General features: G+C 48.5%; 1 protein-coding gene across 1 annotated transcript in view; it reads left to right on the plus strand.

Moving 5' to 3' along the window:
* Positions 1–10,475: 10,475 nt before the first annotated feature.
* LOC128343661 (fatty acyl-CoA hydrolase precursor, medium chain-like) overlaps positions 10,476–20,464 on the plus strand; it is a 29,684-nt gene continuing 19,695 nt past the window's right edge. The window contains exons 1-4 of the mRNA XM_053293089.1: positions 10,476–10,520; positions 13,587–13,845; positions 15,454–15,658; positions 19,771–19,915. Coding sequence (XP_053149064.1) covers positions 10,476–10,520; positions 13,587–13,845; positions 15,454–15,658; positions 19,771–19,915 — 654 coding nt within the window. The remainder of the gene's footprint in view (positions 10,521–13,586; positions 13,846–15,453; positions 15,659–19,770; positions 19,916–20,464) is intronic.

Raw genomic sequence — 20,464 nt, forward strand, 5'->3', positions numbered from 1 at the left:
TCTCTGAACAATTATTTTGGCAGAGCACCTTAGTGCAGGCATCCTTACCCACTATCAAACCCTTGTCCAGAAGATTCAGCACTGTTTGGCCCAGGCCGCTAACCTCCAATAGAGGATGCAAATCCCATAGCTGGTTTGAACAGGATTGTATGCTAGCCAAAAAAGATCTGGTTACAGAATTTAAACTCTACAGGGCCAATGCAGAAGTGGTGACAGCCCAAGACATTTTAGATTGGAAAAAGCAGTATAAAGCATTGATGGGGGTGGGGGGTGGGATTGCAACAAGGGAGACCTGGGAACGGTTGTATGCTGCATCCAGAATGAAAGATTCGGGAACATTCTGGGGAATCGTGTCTGCCAGTCCTAAAGGGAGCTCCCTTAAGTTGAGATGTTATATCTCAGCAGACACTTGGGTGACATACTTTAAGACTTTATATCTGGCCAAATGTACCGGGGTACACCCCTACCATGTCATTTGGATGCGCTTCCCACCTGGCCCCCGGTCATCTCTCAAGAAATTGTTAGATTAGTGACCTAATTAAAACCAGGCAAGGTGCCTGGAGTGGACCTGATCCCCGCAGAGTTATTAAAAGCAGACCCCAATTGGTGGGCCCCAGTTTTGGCAAATCTCTTTTCCTATATTGATCGGGTAGGCTGTATACCATAAGAATGGAACACAGCTGTTATTGTCCCTATTTATAAGAATGGTCAGCACTCCAATCCATCTAATTATCACCCAATAAGTGTCACGCCCTCGATCTCCGACAGCAAGGAGGAAGGGGAAGCTGTCAACTTTCCTGCCGATTCAGGAGTGTCTGAGGGGCAGAGCCCAGCTGTCAGTGTTCATGAAACGGCTGTGGTAGATCCAGCTAATGACTTAGAGCAGGCACAACAACCTGAGACAGCAGAAATTGTGAAAGACCAATCTGAAGAGGAGCTATGCAATCAAACACCACTGACTCCACAACAGCGAAGGCTCATGAGACGCAGAACTCAATTGGAGACTATTAGGAGGAGCAAACGCCTCTTGCTGAGGGCTGATAAGCCTTGAATTCCTGCCAGCTGGGAGCTCTCGGCTTGCACTATAAATCACGTCATCAGCCTTCTACTCACTGCTGAAAAGCAACATTCGTCAACCTTTGTGTCGACAGCGTGCAGCCAAGTCCGGTCAAGACGAACCTCCCGAGCCGTATCCAGTTTCAGCAGCTCCGCTTTGTCTCATGATCTTCCCTGGCAGTTGGCCAGACCTTGACAATAAGCTTGTTGAGCATAGTTAGTAAAGTGTATGTTAGATATCTTTGTAACAAGCTTATTGATTGGGCAGAGCAAGATAACATCCTTAGAGACTAACAGGCTGGCTTTTGTGTTGGCCGATCTAGACTGGATCTAAGACACTTAGCAGAAAAGTATACCAATTCCTCCTTCTCATACGTGGCATTTATTCATTTCAAAGCTGCTTTTGAGTCTATCCCTAGATCTCGATTCTGGAGCAAATTGGCCGATACCTCTATAGACCCACGATTACTCTTTCTCATCCGTAAGTTATACGAAATCATCTCATTGAGTAAAGTGTAATAATAAAAGCCACTTGTCTAAACCTGTTGCTACACAGAAGTGGGTTAAGCAAGGATGTATTTTAGCCCCCTTTCTGTTCAATTTTTACATTAACTCCTTAATCCCCCTCTTAGATGACCCTGACATCCATCAGCCCAAGTTAGCTGGTAGATCCATCTCGATCTTACTTTATGCCTTCTATCAAGAAGGCTAGTTGGCATGAGGAGGGCGCTACGAACTCACACAGTTTTGTGAAGATGAGTCGCTGGTTATAAATACACAAAAGACCAAGATCATGGTATTTGCCAAGAGACCAAAAGAACATAAATGGCAAATCAATGGGTGCAGGGTCGAGCAGGTTAAGACCCATAAGTATCTGGGCCTGGTGTTCCATGCAAAAGGTTTGTGGGGCCCGCAGTGTGAATACACGACAGCAAGTGCACAGAGGAGTGCATCTGCTGTACTTAAATGCTTTCACACCAAAGGGGGACATTACATCCCTGTGGCGGTTAGGGTCTATCAGGCTAAAATACTGGCACAGTTGTTGTATGGGGTTCAGATTTGTCCCACCTGTAATTTTAAGTCCTTAGAAGTGGTGCAATCTGGATTTCTTCGTGCCATTTTTCAAGTCCCCAGATGCGTACCGAATACCATCTTGTGTCTAGAAACAGGGCTGACCAGAGCTGAGGCACAGGCGTGGCTTTGTACATTTAACTTCTGGCTTAAATTATATGCCTGCCCTCAGGGCCTTGCCCCCTTGGTCTGAAAGATGAGCTTTACTCATCCTGGTGCAATAGCCTCTATGACAATCTGGGCAGATATGGCTTCTCATCGCAATATTTACTGGCTTTGGGTCATGATGCTGCCAAAGAAACTATCAAACAGCATGTGGCAGACATAGAGAAGCAATTGGATCTAAGTCTGGTTACCACCAGTAGTATTTTAGGTGGTTTGTCAAAATACCCCCAGCCAGCGGCATACCTCACCCACTTGACCACCTTAAATCAGAGGAGAACTTTTTTGCTGGTGCGGTTTAATGCGTTGCCTTCTGCCATTTTGGATGGCAGATTTAAGAGGATTCCACTAAGAAAATGGTTATGTCCATGTGGCTCAGGTGACGTTGAGTCTGTCTCACTTGTTCTCTTGCACTGTGCCTATTACAGGGGCATTCGTACCATCTCTGGATCGAACCATTTTTAAAAAATAGGCCTGATCAATCAGAAGATTATTACGTCTCCTATCTTTTGGCAGATCATCATGCAGCTGTCATAGCAGGGACAGCAAGACTCTGTGCAGTAGTCTGTAAACTAAGATGGGAACGACTTAGATGTAACTGAGATTTTTGTATAACCTGATATGGTGTTATCAAGTTTTGCTGTTTTGATTTTGTTTTTATGCTGTTTTATATTTTGAGTGTGTATGTTGACTGGTCATTGACCATAATAAACTATTATTTACTATATTAGCAGTTTTATTTTCAGTCCCCTTCCTAATGATCTCTAGTATGGAATTGGCCTTTTCCACGCTGCCACACATTGAGTCAACACTTTCAACAAGCTGTCCACCATGACCCCAAGATCCCTCTCCTGGTCAGTCACCAACAGCTCAGATACCATCAGTGTATACTTGGTTGGGGTTTTTCGTCCCAATGTGCATCACTTTACACTTGCCAACATTGAAGCGCATTTGCCATTTTGTCGCCCACTCCCCCAGTTTGGGGAGATCCTTTTGGAGCTCCTCACAATCCGTTTTGGATTTCACTATCCTAAAGAGTTTGGTATCATCTGCAAATTGGGCCACCTCGCTGCTTACCATGACTTCTAGATCACTTATGAATAAATTAAAAAGCACCAGTCCCAGTACAGATCCTTGGGGGACCCCACTTCTTACTTCCCTCCATTGTGAAAACTCTCCATTTATACCTACCCTCTGTTTCCTGTCTTTCTAACCAGTTAGCAATCCACACATGTACTTGTCCCCTTATCCCATGACTGCTAAGTTTCCTCAGGAGTTTGATGAGGAACTTTGTCAAAAGCTTTTTGGAAGTCCAGGTATACTATGTCAACTGGATCACTTTGATCCACACACTTGTTGACACTCTCAAAGAACTCCAAAAGGTTTGTGAGGCAAGATTTCCCTTTGCAGAAGCCATGCTGGTTCTCTTCCAGCAGGGCCTGTTCTTCTAGGTGCTTTACAATTTTATCCTTGAGGATGCTTTCCATCAATTTGCCTGGAACGAACGTTAAGCTAACTGGCCTGTAACTTCCCGGATCGCCCCTGGATCCCTTTTTGAAAATCGGTGTTACATTTGCTACTTTCTAGTCCTCTTGTACAGAGCCTGATTGCAGGGATAAGTTATATATTTTATCAAGGAGGATGGCAATTTCACATTTGAGTTCTTTGAGGACTCTTGGATGGATGCCATCCGGCCCTGGTGATTTGCAAGTTTTCAGTTTTTCCAGACAGTTTAGAACATCATCTCTTGTCACTTCTATCTGACTCAGTTCTTTAGCCTCCATCTCTGAAAAGCCTGGTTCAGGTACAGGTATATACTCAGTATCCTCTGCCGTGAAGACGGATGCAAAGAACTCATTGAGCTTCTCTGCAACCTCCATATCCTCCTTAATAATCCCTTTGTCTAATAGTCCAACCGCTTCCCTGGCAGGTTTCCTGCTTCTGATGTATTTAAAGAAGTTTTTGTTATTCCCGTTCATGCTTTTAGCTAAATGTTCCTCAAACCCTCTTTTCGCCTCCCGTATTGTCACCTTGCATTTCTTTTGCCAGAGTTTGTGTTCCTTTCTGTTTTGTGTTCCTTTCTGTTTTGGACAGGCCTTCAAATTTTGGAAGGAAGTCTTCTTCCCTTTTATGGCTTCCTTTTCATTACCTTTTAGCCATGCTGGCATCCTCCTGGACTTAGTGGTACTTTTCCTCCTTTTGGGTATCCAATCTAACTGGGCTTGTAGTATTGTGGTTCTGAGTAAACTCCATGCATTTTGGAGCAAAGTGACTCTCCTAATTTTCCCTTTCAGCTTTCTTTTCACCATACTTCTCATTTTGAGAAGTTTCCTCTTATGAAATTCAAAATGTCTGTGTTAGACTTCCTTCCCCAGCATTCCCTAAGAGCCTATCTAGATGCTGTGTGATGTCCTCAACCTTCGCACCAGGCAGGCAAGTCACTGTACAGTCAACACGCAGTTCACAAACCCATCTCTCTATACCTCTAATGATCGAATCACTCACTACAAGGAGGCCCCCACCCCCCAGAGGAATATCCCCTGTGCGAGAGGATATGGGCTCATATTACACGGAAGGGGTCCCTTCTAAAGAAGCATTTCCCTCTTCCTCAGACTGATGTCCTCCTTCCCCAAGACCTTCATTCTCCCTGACAGCAGAGGAGCTATCAGCCCTGGAGTGGGATGCCTCTACCATGTCCCTGAAGGTCTCGTCCACATGCCTCTCTGTCTCTCTAAGCTTCTCCAGATCCGCCACCTTGGTCTTGAGGGAATGAACTTGTTCCCTGAGAGCCAGGAGCTCTTTGCACCGAGCACACACCCATGACTTCTGCCCATGGGACAAGTAGTCATACATGTGGCACTCTGTGCAATACACTGGAAAGTGCCTCCTCCCATAAAAGTTATTTATTATAGGTCCATAAAAGGTCCATAAAAGGTCCATAAAAGTTCTTTATTATAAGCAGTCTTCACAAGATAATACAGAGCAAGCAGTTAGTCAGGGCTGATCAAGAGCCAATGCCCATTGCTCTCTGTCCTCTTTTATACATTAGATAAACACTGATCCCTTTCAGGGATCAGTGACCTTAAAATCATGTTTTAAGATCACGTGACCTTAAGATCATATGACCTTAAAATCACATCATCACAGTGCCTCATTCGTTTGTTGCTGGAACATCAACAGAGAAATCAAATGCAAACTGTATTGTGATGTGAGCTTTAAGTGGCAGGAACTGTCTTCATCAGCTGCATAAAATTAGCTAACAGCACAATGGGTCTGTAAGACTATACACATGTAGTGCAGCCATATCCAGACCAGGGTGCTTTTCAGATTGCACCCTACGACAGTGTCACTAAGTGTCCATTAAGCGTGCTTCCGTACTGCCTGTGTTTCGACATCACAGTCCCTGCACTGGCAGCAAGGTGCTGTTCACATCTCCGATGCCTTCTTTCAGATGTTATCCTTGTGTTTTAGTCCTTCAATGTTGCAAGTCAGTTGCAGAAAAATAGCTGTATTTTCCCATTGTAGGAGGGATGCGCAAGCTATTTACATTTCCAAAATGATCCTGCCAGGCCAAAGCATTTTACTGATGAACAGCCTGTAATAATCTGGAAAGCACCCAGAAGAAGTTTATCTCAATAGCAAAGTTTGGGTTAGCTTCTTTGCGTTAAAACAACTATCAGCCAAAAATAGGGGACACTCTCAAACCACCATCCAAGAAATGATAAGATTCCATGTTGAAATCTTATCAAAATGAAATCATCTCCATGCCAGGGTTGCATCAGGCTGGATTTTCAGAATGGAACTGCAAACAAGGCTGTTTGGTTGATTGGGGGGCTTGCCAGTGATGTAGCTGCCAATTCAGAAGAGCAGAGGCACTCTCCATGACGGCAGCCCCCCTGGCCATGCCCCCCCCCCCCGCCAGCAACCAGAGAAGCCAAGAAGTACTGGCCTCTGTTGGAAATTCTCTGTGGTGAGAGAATCCCTTTCTCATTATAGCAGAGTGCACAGAGGCACAACACAGCAGCAGTTTAGTTAGGCATGCATGTGTGCTGAGAGTAAAGTAACTTGGAGCCAATTCATAGTTTCAAATCAATATATAAGGCATTTATTAAGCAACTCCATTCTAGATAGGAAAGTGAGGAGTTAGGATCTCTAATCTATCTAGCTGGGTGTAGATGGATTCTGCATCTTCTCTGCACATATGGTGCAGGGAGAGAGGCTTGCCATGCTGCAAGGTAGAAGGGCAGGTAGGGAAGAGAGAGAGAGAAAAGGAAGTTAGTCCCTGAGATTAGCAATCTACATTTCAAAGGGATAGCATCAGAGCAGTGGAGAAGTGATGACCAATGTCTTGACCCTCTAGCCCTCTGACTTACTAGTCTGTCCTCCACTGCCTGAGACAAAGAGACAGCGCAAAGTCCTTTAACTTCCAACAGCTTCCATCCCTGTGGATCCACACTCCACCCCGCCCCTGGGGCTTGCTAATAATGAGAACATCTTTATCAAACTCATTCTAGGCTACAATCCTGCAAAGAATGTCCTCTAAAGAATGTCCTCAGCAATTGTGTGTACAGTGTCTGTGTGTGAAGGGGGATTTTGGGCACGAGGCCAGCCACTCCAAGGAGGAGGCTCCATGCATGTTCATGTGATGTCTGCACAGCTCCCTGTCAAGGTCGGGGTGGGGCCTCCTTCCTTCTGTGCTGGGCCACCGCACTGCTGCAGCCAACCAGCCTCTTGCAATCAGAGGGAGGGCACCAGAGCCCCACGTGGAACCATCCTGGCCTAGAGGCCCACTGGGTGGCTGCCTGCAGTTCTCTGAGTCAGGGGCATGGAAACCCCTACCGCGCCGTTGTTGTCTTGGATTCCTGGAATGTTCCTTCCACATGTGTGAATGCACTCAACAAGGGGTGTCTTCCCCCACCAATAAGCAAACAGAACATCCCCTCCCCCACCTGGCTTGGAATGCAGGAAGGCTCTGAAATGGGAGGGCAAGGCTCAGTGCCCAGTTTCACACTGGCACCTCTCCATTTTGAAGTTAAGCCGTAGCACAGTTGCTTGGTGCCCTTTGCCGAGAGCTAACCGGCTGGGTGAAACCATAGTGTGAGGAGTGCCAGGTCAGCTGCCTGCACTGATCAGGGAAGGTGCCCTCAAATCCCGTGCAATGTAACCGAGGCTGAGCTTCTCCACATCCTTGGAAACACTGCAAGGGATTCTGGGCTGATCCACTCCACCCACGCAGCTAAGCTGCTCCCTGCATTGTTAATCCAACACCAACTGAAACCAACATCTCATCCTCGTGCCAACAGGTGTGGCCTTTGTCAGCTTCTGCAAGTCACAACAAGGGGGAGGCAAAGAGGCTCCCTCCTTCCACCACCACCACACTGGTAGTATTGTTAGGCACACACCCTTGGAGATAGAAGTGCTCCTCCTCAGGTCTAGCACTGACTGTGTCCCTAGCTTGGCATGGCCGGCAGCAGCCAGCTGGCAGGGGACAGTGGTCCCAGCCCTGTGGTGTCCTCCACAAGAGGAATGCAGGAGGGAAGTTCCAGCCTTGATTCTGCAAATGCTGAACCAGAAATACACTTGTGAGCGCATGAAGTCAGCCCCGGTCCCCAGAGTGCCCCCAAAAGCCGACCCAGTAGCAAGCATGACTTGTCCCCATAGCTAAGCAGGGTCTGCCCTGGTTGCATCTGAATGGGAGACTTGATGTGTGAGCACTGCAAGACATTCCCCTCAGGGGATGAAGCTGCTCTGGGAAGAGCAGAAGGTTTCAAGTTCCCTCCCTGGCTTCTCCAAGATAGGGCTGAGAGAGATTCCTGCCTGCAACCTTGGAGAAGCCGCTGCCAGTCTGTGAAGACAATACTGAGCTAGATAGACCAATGGTCTGACTCAGTATATGGCAGTTTCCTATGTTCCTATGACTGAGAGAACTGACAAAGGGGATGCTTTGACTATGCCTGCCCTCCCGCTAGGGGGGCTAGGAAAATAAATCTGGAGGAGAGAGGACAGAAGGGAGGGAAGCTGGCAGCTCAAGCTTGCAGCACCCACCAGAGGAGTGAGCTTCTGGCTGGAGCCAAAGGTGGTTGCGGGGCAATCAGAGGGCCAAATGCAGAGGAAGAGGAGGAAGCATTGCCTTTGGCTCCATTTTGCCACCATATGGCATGGAGGACTTTGCTATGGCAGCTGCCTCTGCTTTGTTATGAAAAGGAGCTCCCCCCCCCGCCGCCCCCACTTTAAGAAAGAAATGCTTTCAGAACTGCCGAGGTGTCTGATTGTACAGCTTGGTAGAGACAACAGATTATGACTCTAGGTTGTTCTTTCTCATTTGAGTTGTTTTATTGGAATTAGATTTAGGATTTGAATTGTCCTTTTAATGTTATAGGTAACCCTGTTAAAATGTACATACCTGTATGTAATTTTTGAAATCCATATTAATCATAATGGTAGCTACTTGGGCCCAATTATAGAGATTCTATTTCTCCTCATCATGTGGCGCAGAAACCCTCCACCTGGGATGATGGTCTCCTTTTGGACTCTGATGTAATTTGTGCCAGGATTATGTCCTCCCCAATAAGCAGCTATTGATATAAGTACACCAGATACATCTGACTTGCTAAGCCTATTGTACTCCTCCTCAGTAGGTACAGATAGAGGAGATCAGATTTCACAGCTGGCAGAATTTCGAGGCTTGCAAGACAATATGTTGAATAACTGATCATCACCTGATCCAGAATGTTTGTGAAGAGGTCTCTTTTCTAAATCTCCAGTGCAGTCATAAGCTTCTCAACATAAGCCCAAAAGTTAATCACTTGGAGGATAGGATGGATAATGTTTCACTAGAGCTAACGTGGAGTGTTTTCTAGAATATACAAACATCTTAGAGCTTCCTTGCAGCACAAGCAGACGGAATATTTTGAATAAAGTGAGTGCTTTAAAACAGCAGCTATCAGGCTGGTTAGGAAGAGCATTCATGCTACAGTGCAGGGTCCAACAAGTGTGAAGAGGAACACAGACTACAAAGGTGGTGTTGAAAATGTTGGAAGAGAAGGACTATGTGCTGTCTCTTGTCTCAGTGACATAGGAGGACAGACTAGTGAGTCGGAGGGCTAGAGGGTCAAGACACTGGTCATCCCTTCTCTACTGCTCTGACACTATCCCTTTGGAATGTAGATTGCTAATCTCAGGGACTTCCTTCCTTCCAGCCACTTCCTTCCTCTCTCCCTTCTCTTCCTGTTCCTTCTAACTTGCAACATGCAAACTCCTCTCCCTGCACCATGTGTGCAGAGATGCTGAATCCATCTGCATCCAGCTAGCTAGCCAGATTAGGGATCCTAACTCCTCACTTTCCTATCTAGAATGGAGTTCTCTAATAAATACGATATATATTGATTTGAAACTATGAACTGGCTCTAAGTTACTTTACTCTCAGCATACACGCATGCCTAACTGAATTCCGCTGTGTTGTGCCTCTTTGCACTCTGCTATAATGAAAAAAGGTTTTCTCCTACCAGAGAGAATTCCCAACAGAAAACTCATCTGCCGGTAACCTCAGACTCCAAAGAGACAGTTGAGAGGTGTTTCACAACTGGGAGAGAAGTCTGGGGTCCTCAGCTGAGGATGTCAGCCCCACTGTTAAAGCATCTTTAATCACACATTCAACATCTTCAGATATTGAGTTCATCATTGTTGAGGAATGGCCAGAAATCTTTACGCCACCAGAGACTAATATTTTGGAATCAGAGGAGATCTGGGCTTTGAATGAGGAGGAGAGTTTCAACATGATACCAAATACATTCTTCAGACTGAGCTTTCCCCTCAGTAGGCCTTCAGCTTGAGGCAGGGTTCCCTTCTGCTGCTGTTAGTGCAAACAAGGCCACATTCCTATTTTACAAAAGGCTGGCAGAGATGCCTGGTCATTACTTGGCCAAACTTTGTCATTTAGAGCCAGGTAGAAAAGGTGGATACCAGTTTTGAGAAATCCACTGTGCCCTTTGCCTTGGATTCCCCGCAATGCGCTGGCCCACATGCCATACAGCCTGAACAACAGTCCGCCTCAGGGTTGCTGCTGCGGAGTCCTGAGGAGTGGACTTGCCAGCTGCCCTGCTGCTCTTCTCTTTTCCCCACTGGGGCAAAGCGGGGCAGGTGGGAGGGCAGGGCTGCTTGCACAGCTGCTCATTCAGAACAGCACCATGGCTGCTTCGGAGTCTGCAGCAGCAGCCACCCCGGAGCGGAGCGTGACGGAGGCACAAAGCTGCCCATAGTGGCAGCCACTGATTTTAAAATAAATCATTGGGATTGGCTACAAGATGTTAGTTGATATATGAGACTCATTCAGCAAACCAGGTTTAGTTGACCTTTTCCATTTATTTAAATTGGGTAGTTGTTCCCTTTGTCTTCTACCTCCTTAACTCATCCTGCTTTGAGACATGTATGTACATTGTACAGATCTGTGTTTTCAGACCACGGCTTCTTCCTCTCTAAACAAGGTGAGGCAGGCAGCTACCAGGGAGAGGGCCTTTTTAGTGGTTGCACCCCGTTTATGGAATAGCCTCCCGAGTGAGGTTTGTCTGGCTTCATCACTTTGTTCTTTTGGATGCCAGGTAAAGACCTTTTTGTTAATCCAGGCCTTTTAATTCTGATTTTCAGATTTGAATTGATTTTTAACTAATTTCAAAATGAGTTTTTGAGCTGCTTTGTATTGTATATTGTATTCTCCAGGTGGCTTTGTTTGCTAAGGCTGCTAAGAAGCTTAGAATAAAGGTTTTTAAACCTTTTGCTGTAAATCATGAAAACGATTATCTTATTTGATGATTTGCCTTTCAACCTTTCTTTTATTGGAATTTATAAGAACCTCTGGATCAACACACTGGTTGTCATCCAGAACTGCTTATGGGAGAAACACGTGTGCTGCTGCAGCACAGGAAGTTAACTTAAGTCACACTGAAAATGGGGGTTGTGCAAGAATGCTATTGCATGATCACGTTCTAGAGCAAGATTTCCCCTGGAACCAAATGAGGCCATGCAGCTGCCTGAACCACGGGGAGCTTGTGCTGCTGGTGGCCCTGCAAGACTGTCCCAGCAGCTTGTGCCACTCTAAAACACTCCCACAAGTGATCCGTTGCCCTGACAGTCACCCAATACAATCTGGGCACTTTCCAGATTACCCACTACAACAGTGTCACTACTGCCCATTAAGTGTGCTTCCGTACAGCCTGTGTTTCAACATCGCAGTCCCTGCGCTGTCAGCAAGGTGCCATTCACATCTCCGATGCCTTCTTTCGGGTTTTATCCTTGCATTTTGGTCCTACAACGTTGCAAGTCTGTTGCAGAAAAATAGCTTTATTTTCCCATTGTAGGAAGGTTGCGCAAGCTATTTACGTTTTCAAAATGATCCTGCCAGGCCGAAGCATTTTACTGCTGAACAGTGTGTAGTCTGGAAAGCACCCAGTCAGCTAAAGCTGTAAGGGACTTAAACAACAGGGACTAACAGGAACCCAAGGATGGCAGTGAGATTTCCCATTGTTCAAAACAGACCAGAGAGGCTGTGCGGCATGTCTGTAGTAGGCCCAGAGAAATGATGCTTAGGCGCTGTCCAAGACACAGCCCAGAAAAATCAGCTGGTGTTTAACTGTGAAGCTGGGGCACATTCCTGATTGTGTTCTTAAAGAGAATAGATTTCACAGCCATCTTGAGCATCTAAAGCAACCATTTCACCTCATGTTGAGTGTGTTATGATGATGCCCTCTGTGAGATTCAATCCCCTGCACTGCACCTGTTCTTGGTGGTCCCTTGTGAGGCATCGTCATGGGCCTTCTTAGGCTGCCAACCTTATCTCCATCAGACCATTTGGTTGGGTTTAAAGTAAAGTGTGCCGTCAAGTCGGTATTGACTCCTGGCGACCACAGAGCCATGTGGTTGTCTTTTGGTAGAATACAGGACAGGAGGGATTTTCCATAGGATTTAGGGGACTATTAATCACGGGCATTTCAGCCTCTGTACAGAAGGAAGGGACCCCGGCAGGACTGCTACAAATGAAACGTCTTTATATTAGGACTTGAAGGCCAAGCTTGACATTTGGGGAAACTCTGTATTTGTGACAGATATGCATTTGTCCTTGAAGTAAGTGTGTGTGTGTGTGTGTGTGTGTGTTTGTTTCATTGTTCAAAAGGAGCACGTGGGACAGAGGAGCAAACCTAGACCTCCCTCCCTCCCTGGGGCATGTCCAGAATCAGAGCTGGGTGGGTGGCGGTGGGGGGAGAGAATGACTTAGAAATAGTAGAGAGCAGCCAGATGAGGTGGGGTGGTAGAGTGGGTTTTGTTCCCCTCCCCCATGTGCTGCTTTTGGAATAAAAAGCAGGACCCCCTCCTCGCTTTATAGGCTAACAGGCCAAGCATGTGTTTCACACCCATCTCATCATTGGCACCTAAGTTCCACATTAGCAGCATCTGCTTAGGATGCCCTTCCAAGCTTCAGCCTTACATCCAGCACAGTGTGAAGAAGAAGCCGTTTACTTGGGCTGGGCTTCAGCTCCACTATTCTGCCTGCTGAAGTAAAGTAAAGTAAAGTAAAGTGTGCCATCAAGTCAATTTCGACTCCTGGCGTCCACAGAGCCCCGTGGTTATCTTTGGCAGAATACAGGAGGGGTTGACCATTGCCATCTCCCACGCAGTCTGAGATGATGGCTTTCAGCATCTTCCTACATCGCTGCTGCCAAATATAGTACCAGCAGGGATTTGAACCAGCAACCTCCTGCTTGTTAGTCAAGCATTTCCCCACTGTGCCACTTAAGGTGACATGCCTGCTGAAGAGTTCTATGCAACTCAGAAGCCGGCACAAAGTGAGAAGAGCTAGTTTCACCCCCAGATGGCAATAAAAGCACAGGAGACACAGAATGCCTTCCTCTCCCAGTGCTTGACATACAACCACCTTGTGGTCTTCCTTTGTGCAACCCTTGTCATGGAGGGGGCAGCCACCTGCACCTGCGGGGAAGTGGCAGGCCAGAGTCCACAGCAGAGGCAAGTGCCAGTGCCGAGGCCTCCCTGCTTTTCTTCTGCGCTTAGATTGTGGCCTCTTCTTTGGGGCCTGCAGAACACTGAAGTCCAGGGCCTTTCCTGAAAGCCACGAAGCCCACCACGCTGCAAGAAGCAGGAGAGGCCTGGCCGGAGCTGCTGTGTTGGCTGCTTTGCCACTAACCCAGCAAGTGGCCGGCCAGCCGGCCTGCCTGCCAGGTTAATCCACACCCTCCCTTTTGATTGTGGGGAGGCTTCCCCCTTCCTTCCCCCTATTTGGGCTCTCCCAGGAGGTGGAGCTGGTGCCCTGGGCCCTCTATAAAAGCAACTGGACACACCTGCAGCGGCTGGCTGCCACCAAAGCAATCCTGGGGGGACTGCGAGAGACAGCTGCCCTTTGCCCTTCTCTCCAAAGCACTCTGCTGCCTGGGTGTGCCTCTTGTTTGCCTCGGAGCAGCATCCTGGAGGCAGCAACGGGCAAAATGGCATGGGGGCTGCTGCTCCCGCTGCTGCTTCTTGCTGCCTGGGGCCCCCCCTTGGCAGCCCAAGGTAAGGCCACCAGGGGGAGGAGGAGGAGGAGAGGAAGAGGAGGAGGAAGGGTCTGCTCTCGGTGCTGCTGCAGACACAGCAGCAGCCGCAGCCAGAAGCTGGCCGGCCCCAGGGCACAGTGGGAGAGCCACCAGCCTGGGGCCTTGGCGAGGAGGGCTCCGTCCCCACAGGCCAGGAGAGCATTTCTCCCAGTCTGTATCACACAAAGAGAAAAGGACTCATTCAGGCAGACATTCTCCAGCGCAAATGTCCAGAAAGAAGCTTTCTGGGAAGAAAGCTGCCAGTGGCACCACTGATCACACATGCGCAGCGGGGGGGGGGGCAGTCTTTCCTCAAGTCTATCTAACCCTAACCCTAACCCTCCCCCACCCCCCCACCCCACTGGCATTTCCACAGGGGTCCCCTCCAGCTTCCCTCTCCTGCCTAGACTTGTCCTCAGACTCAGTACTAGCTTGACCTGCAGGGTCAGGGTCAGCTTTCTTCCTGGGGAGTGGAGGTGAGAGTTGTCCTTGGACTTCAGTGGAAGAAGGCGGCGGCATGTGGCTGGGCAGAAGCCCCGCTCCCATCCCCCAAAAGGAAGCAGCCACGGTGGCAGTTCCTGCTCTTTCTAGCTGGGGTCTCCCTTCTGATGGGAAATGTGATTATTTTGAGTTGTAAACCTGTACAGTGCAACGGAGGAGCTGCAAGCATGTCAGTCGACAGGTTGCAAATGCTTCTGCAGGCAACTGTCCACTGGATTTGGCCCCGAGTGCGGGGCTAAGGCGGCACCTGAAGTGACAGATGCAGCCGGCTGTTTTCTAGCAGAGGCAGATCCAAGAAGGGTTTTGTGCGGGGTGGTGTAGGCCTCCACACCCCTGGTAGCACTTGTGTGCTGGTATGGAGGGGAGACGGGGGCACCCATGTGGTGGGGCTTTTCTCTAGAGTTATGAGGCAGCATCTCTGGCTAGTTACTAGGGCAACTTATTACAACCGCAACAAAGCAGGGACACTGAAGAACAGCAGAGCATGGACGCTTCTCGCTAAGGCCCCAGTTCTAAGCAAACTTACTAAGGAGTCAGTGATTGTATAAGCATGTTTTTAAAGTTCCCAACAGGATGCCTGTTAGGATATTTCGCACTGTCAGGTCTTAGGCATACGCTCTCTCATTTGTGGATGCCAAAACCCAAGTGCCAAAGCCGAGGCGAGAAGGAGAGCGCCAGGCCTGTCCTTCTGTCCGAATGGGGTCAGATTTAGGTAGGGAAAGAGGCTCACAGGGAGGGTGTCTCGTGAGGTGAGTTATGGGGCAGGCCTGTTCATGGCAGAGGGTTTCTTTCCCACACCATGATGTGTGTTTAATGTAGGGGAAAGTTGCACTAGCTCCGTGGCATGAAACCAGAAGGGACATGCCTGAAGGAGAAGGCACACTGCTGGGGTCCGTTTGCTTGCTTCACGCAAGAGGGGTGTGTGTGCTACTCTCTGTCATGTGCGGCCCTAAAGCCCTTTCCAGAAACGAAGCCTGCAGCTCACGTGCCCAGAGGTCCTACTTCTTGACAGCTCTGGGCTCAAAAGGCCACAGCTTGCATTGCCTCTGCCCCAGATCTCGTTCATTATTTCCTGTTCATTTCACAGGGGAGAATCCCACCCCAACGGAAGTGCTTATCAAGAATGGGAGTCTCCGGGGCTGGCAGATCAAAGTCAGCGGTGCTGAAAGAAACGTAGATGTTTTCCTTGGAATTCCGTATGCAAAGCCACCCCTCGGATCTTTGCGGTTCTCCCCACCACAGCCAGCGGAACCATGGAACGGTGTCAGAGATGCAACTTCTTATCCCCCCAAGTAAGTCAAGATTAGGAATTGTCCCAGTATTCCCGAGAAGGTGCTGTGCCGGTATGAGAAGAGTGGACCAGCTCCACTCCTTCCCAGGATGCCTCTCTGGCCATGCAGGGAGGGGGCCTTCCGGAGTGGGTGCCTCCCATGTCTGGCTGGAGGCCTTACAAGGAACCATGGAGAAAACTCTGGGACTTCACTGACCTTGAATTGTCTGGGTAGATAGGGGAGTGAGCAAAGCACACCTGTGTGCCCGAGAATGAGGGGTGAGCAGTACGGAAGCCAGTCGCTCCTTGGAGCCGCTCTGGGAAGAGCAGAAGGTTCCAAGTTCCCTCCCTGGCAGCATCTCCAAGATAGGGCTGAGAGAGATTCCTGACTGCAACCTTGGAGAAGCCGCTGCCAGTCTGTGTAGACAATACTGAGCGAGATGGACCTATGGTCTGACTCAGCATATGGCAGCTTCCTATGTTCTATAAGGAAAGCTGCTAGTTCACGTTGGCAGAGGAGGAAAGTTCCTTGGCCATCCAGGATCCTTCAGGCAGTCCTACTCACATGTAGAGGGTCCTGGGAGGCAGAGAGGCCACCAGACATCAGGTTAGGTTTGGCCTGTGCCGTCCAGAGGATTACACTGCAGAGAAGACAATGCAGAGTTTTCTGTGTATCTGGATCAGCATTCTGGCCACACATGAGCATCGCGCAGGGCAGCTTGCAAGGAGACATTCAGCAACTCAGGACTGAGTTCCAGTTTTCACAGCCCAGCTGAAGAAACGGGGATGAAACACAGTGGTGAGGGGGACCTTTCAGGAGACAGAATCTGTTGGAAATTCTCTGTGGTAAGAGAATTCCTTTTCATTATAGCAGAATTCACTTAGGCATGTGTGTATGCTGAGAGTAAAGTAACCTGGAGCCAATTCATAGTTTTAAATCAATATATAGGGCATTTATTAAGGAACTCCATTCTAGATAGGAAAGTGAGGAGTTAGGATCTCTAATCTATCTATCTAGCTGGATGAAGATGGATTCTGCATCTTCTCTGCACACATGGTGCAGGGAGAGGAGTTTGCCATGTTGAAAGGTAGAAGGACAGGTAGGGAAGAGGAGAGAGGAAGTGAGTTGCTGGAAGGAAGGAAGTCCCTGAGATTAGCAATCTACATTCCAAAGGAATAGTGTCAGAGCAGTAGAGAAGGGATGACCAATGTCTTGACCCTCTAGCCCTCTGACGCACTAGTCTGTCCCCCACTGTCTGAGGCAAGAGACAGCGCAAAGTCCTTAACTTCCAACAGAATCAGTGTGCAAACAGCTGATGACTTCTGTCTGCCAGTTTGCCCAGTGCTTCCCTTGTGAGGAAGGCAGGGGGCCGGGCTCTGTGTTTCCCTCATGACGTCTAGTTCTACCCCAAGCTGATGTTGAAGCTCTTCCACTAGGAGCACGGGCAGGGGGGACCATGGCAGGATCTCTCTCGTCTCCGTTCCCATAGGCCTCAGGGTGGTGTCTCAAAGCGGAATGGAGTGGAGGGTGGTCCTGGGCTGGAACACCCTCTGGGTGAGTTGGCAGAAGCAGGTCTGAGACCGATTACACAGGCAGCTCTTGCCCTGGAGAGACTGGCAGGGAACTAAAAGGAAGTGGCTGGGGGGAATCCCGACCTTGTCCCTTGCTTTCTGACATCAGAGAACATGCTAGATCTAGAGGAAGAAACTGCTGGACTGGAGGAAGAGGAGGAGAAGCGGCCACTTTCCCCTCAAAATGAATGGAAGGCTCTGTTGCTTCTGACTCTCATGTCAAGGCGAGCGAATGCAAACAAGTTCCAAATTCACCCCTGCTAACTTGGCAAAGAGGCTCCTTTTAATGTGGTGATTCTCTTTATTTAGCAGGGGGAGGGTAACTGGCCCTATCGACCCCCAGCACAGTATCTCCAGTGACTGTTACTGGTGTCTATCTTATTTTTCTTTTCAGATTGTGAGCCCTTTGGGGACAGGGATCCATCTTATTTATTTGTTATTTCTCTGCATAAACTGCTCTGAGCCATTTTTGGAAGGGCGGTATAGAAATCGAATGAATGAATGAATGAATGAATGAAATCATGGCAGGCAGGATGGGAACAGCCAGAGGTTTGGAGGGCTGATCGTAGGAGCTTTGTGGACCAATGGTGTGGTCCCTGGGGCATCATTTGAGGACCAGGGCCATAAGAACGCCACTGGAGGGAGGCTTCATGTGGAATGCTTCTTCAGGGCTCAGTCTTGAGCCCAGAATTCCTCCACATTTAGATGAGGGCAATTCTCATCAAATGGCAGTTTTGCACTTAAGCAAAAATAAAAATAAAATGCACAGGTATAGTCTGCAGGATACCTAACCTGGAGGCAGTTGCTGACATTATGAGGCAAATTATTCAAAAGCATTCCCACTGAAATTAAAAGAACAAGTTAGGTAGGCTACTCAATGTGAAATGACTCTCAAAGTCTCAATCAATCACATGCTGAACATGAGTCGGCAGCATGATGCAGATGCAAGAAAAGACTAATGTGATTTTAGGCTGCATTAATATAACCATGATTTTGAAACTATGCAAAGAAATAGTCCCACTCTATATTCTGCACTAGTCAGACGGCACTGGCATCCTGTAACCAGTTCTGAGTGCCACGCTTTAAAAAGGACGTAAAGAAACTGTAATGAGTTCAGAGGAGCGGAGGGTGGGGGCAATCAAGTTGGTCAGGGTCTGGAATCGAAAGCCCCGAGAGGCAAGGTTGCAGGAACAGGCTATACTCGGCCTGAAGAAGACAGAACTGAGAGGGGATGTGATGGCACTCTTTATGTTGGGAGTGAAGGACTTTGCGCTGTCTAATGTCGCAATGACAGAGGGGGACAGACTAGTGAGTCAGAGGGCTAGAGGCATCAAGACATTGGTCATCCCTTCTCTACTGCTCTGACACTATCCCTTTGGTATGTAGATTGCTATTCTTAGGGACTTCCTTCCTTCCTGCCATTTCCTCTTCCTCTTTCCCTTTCTTCTCCCTTGCAACACCCATGCTGCTCTCTCCCTGCACCATGTGTGCAGAGATGCACCCATCTGCATCCAGCTAGCTAGATGGATTAGAGATCCTATCTCTCCACTTTCCTATCTAGAATGGAGTTAACTAATAAAGACTCCTTATATTGATTCAAAACTATGAACTGGCTCCAAGTTATTTTACTCTCAGCATACATGCATGCCTGGGCAGACTCTGCTGTGTTTTGCCTCTGTGCACTCTGCTATATTATTATTCGATTTTAGAACAGCATCTCTTACCAGAGAGAATTCCCAACACTATAAACCCCCCGAAGGCCTTTCACACAGTAGAGAACAAAGACTTGTTTTTTAAGAACAGAAGAGCAGCCCTGCTGGATCAGCATCCCACTGCCCTCAGTGGCCCACCTGATGCCTATAGGAAGCCCCTAAGCAGGCGACGAAGCCACGCCCTCCTTTCCTGCTGCCACTCCCCTGCAATTGGAGGCATCCGGCCGCTGGACCTGGAGGCAGCCTATAGCCAGCCAGACTAGCAGTCACTGATGGACCTGTCCTCCATGGATTTGTATATCAGAACATTTATACATAGGGCAGGGCTAGATCTAACAGGCTTCTGCAAGGTAGGTTTGGGTTGAACAGGAGGAGAGACTTCTTAATGGTAAGACAATGGAACAAATTACTTAGGGGATTAGTGGGCTCTCCCTGGCGGGAGATCTTCAAGAAGAAGCTGGCCAAGCCTCTGCTGGGGATGCTCTCGCTCTGGATGCCCTGCATTGAGCAGGGATTGGACTAGATGGCCTCAAGGAACCCAGCTGCTCCAGGAGTCCAGGGTTCTAAGAGAAGGCTCACCTCTGGGAGGAGGTTTGTAGGGGGCTGCCTTGGTTTTTAGTTCTCCGTGGTGCCCTCCAGCATCACACCCCTCCATGTCCTCTGGCTCAGTCTCAGAATGCCTTGGTGGTTCCTGCTGGCGTCCCTGCAGCACTTCTTCTGGGTCTCTTACCCAGCTGGAAATTTCTCTTCCGCCATTCGTTGGAGGTGAAACCTAAGAGGGCTTCTTCCTGCTCTCATTGTGCTCAGCTAAATGGTTTTGGTTTTGTTCGTTTTTCTTTGGCATGTCAAGTTGTCTGCAGGATCCAGAGATTGCGCAAACTCTGTCAGAGGCTTTTCTTAACAGAAGTGAAAATGTCTCCTTGGAAATTTCTGAGGACTGTTTGTATTTAAACATCTACTCACCAGCCCACTCCGACAAGAACGCTACGTTACCGGTAAGCAAAGTCCTTGCCTGCTTGTTACTCCAGGTAGACCATGGCCGTTGCTGCTTTGGAAGCCTTGCATGTCTGTCAGCTTGCAGGCTGAATTGAATCTGGTATGGCCAGCTGGGAACCAACCACCAGGCCAAACCCAGCCCACCTGCCGCATAAAAGGGGCCCACACTGGGGCATGAGGAATCCCCTGGTTTGGCTGCCTGGGAGTGTAAAGCCTCCAGGTGATGCTTGGCCAGTAGGGAAAAGGCACTCGGCAGTTGCTTGGCAGATCCTGCCAGAATAGGGAAAGGGAGACACTTTTCCTCCCTCTCCCAAAGAAGGGAACAAAGCAAGGGAGGAATCTGGATGACCGGGAAGAGCTTGGAGAGATGCGGGCGGGTCACTGTTCTCCACCGCAAGGTGAGCCAAACCAGTCTTCCTCTTCAGGACAAGTGGAGTCCACCACAGGGGTGTAGCTATCATTGAGCAGATGATGGGTTCAAAGAAGCCCGATAGCTAAGCAGGATCTTCCCTGGTTGCATATGAATGGGAGACCTGATGTGTGAGCAC

This window comes from Hemicordylus capensis, chromosome 2 (assembly GCF_027244095.1).
Source record: "Hemicordylus capensis ecotype Gifberg chromosome 2, rHemCap1.1.pri, whole genome shotgun sequence".
Classification (NCBI taxonomy): Eukaryota; Metazoa; Chordata; class Lepidosauria; order Squamata; family Cordylidae; genus Hemicordylus; species Hemicordylus capensis.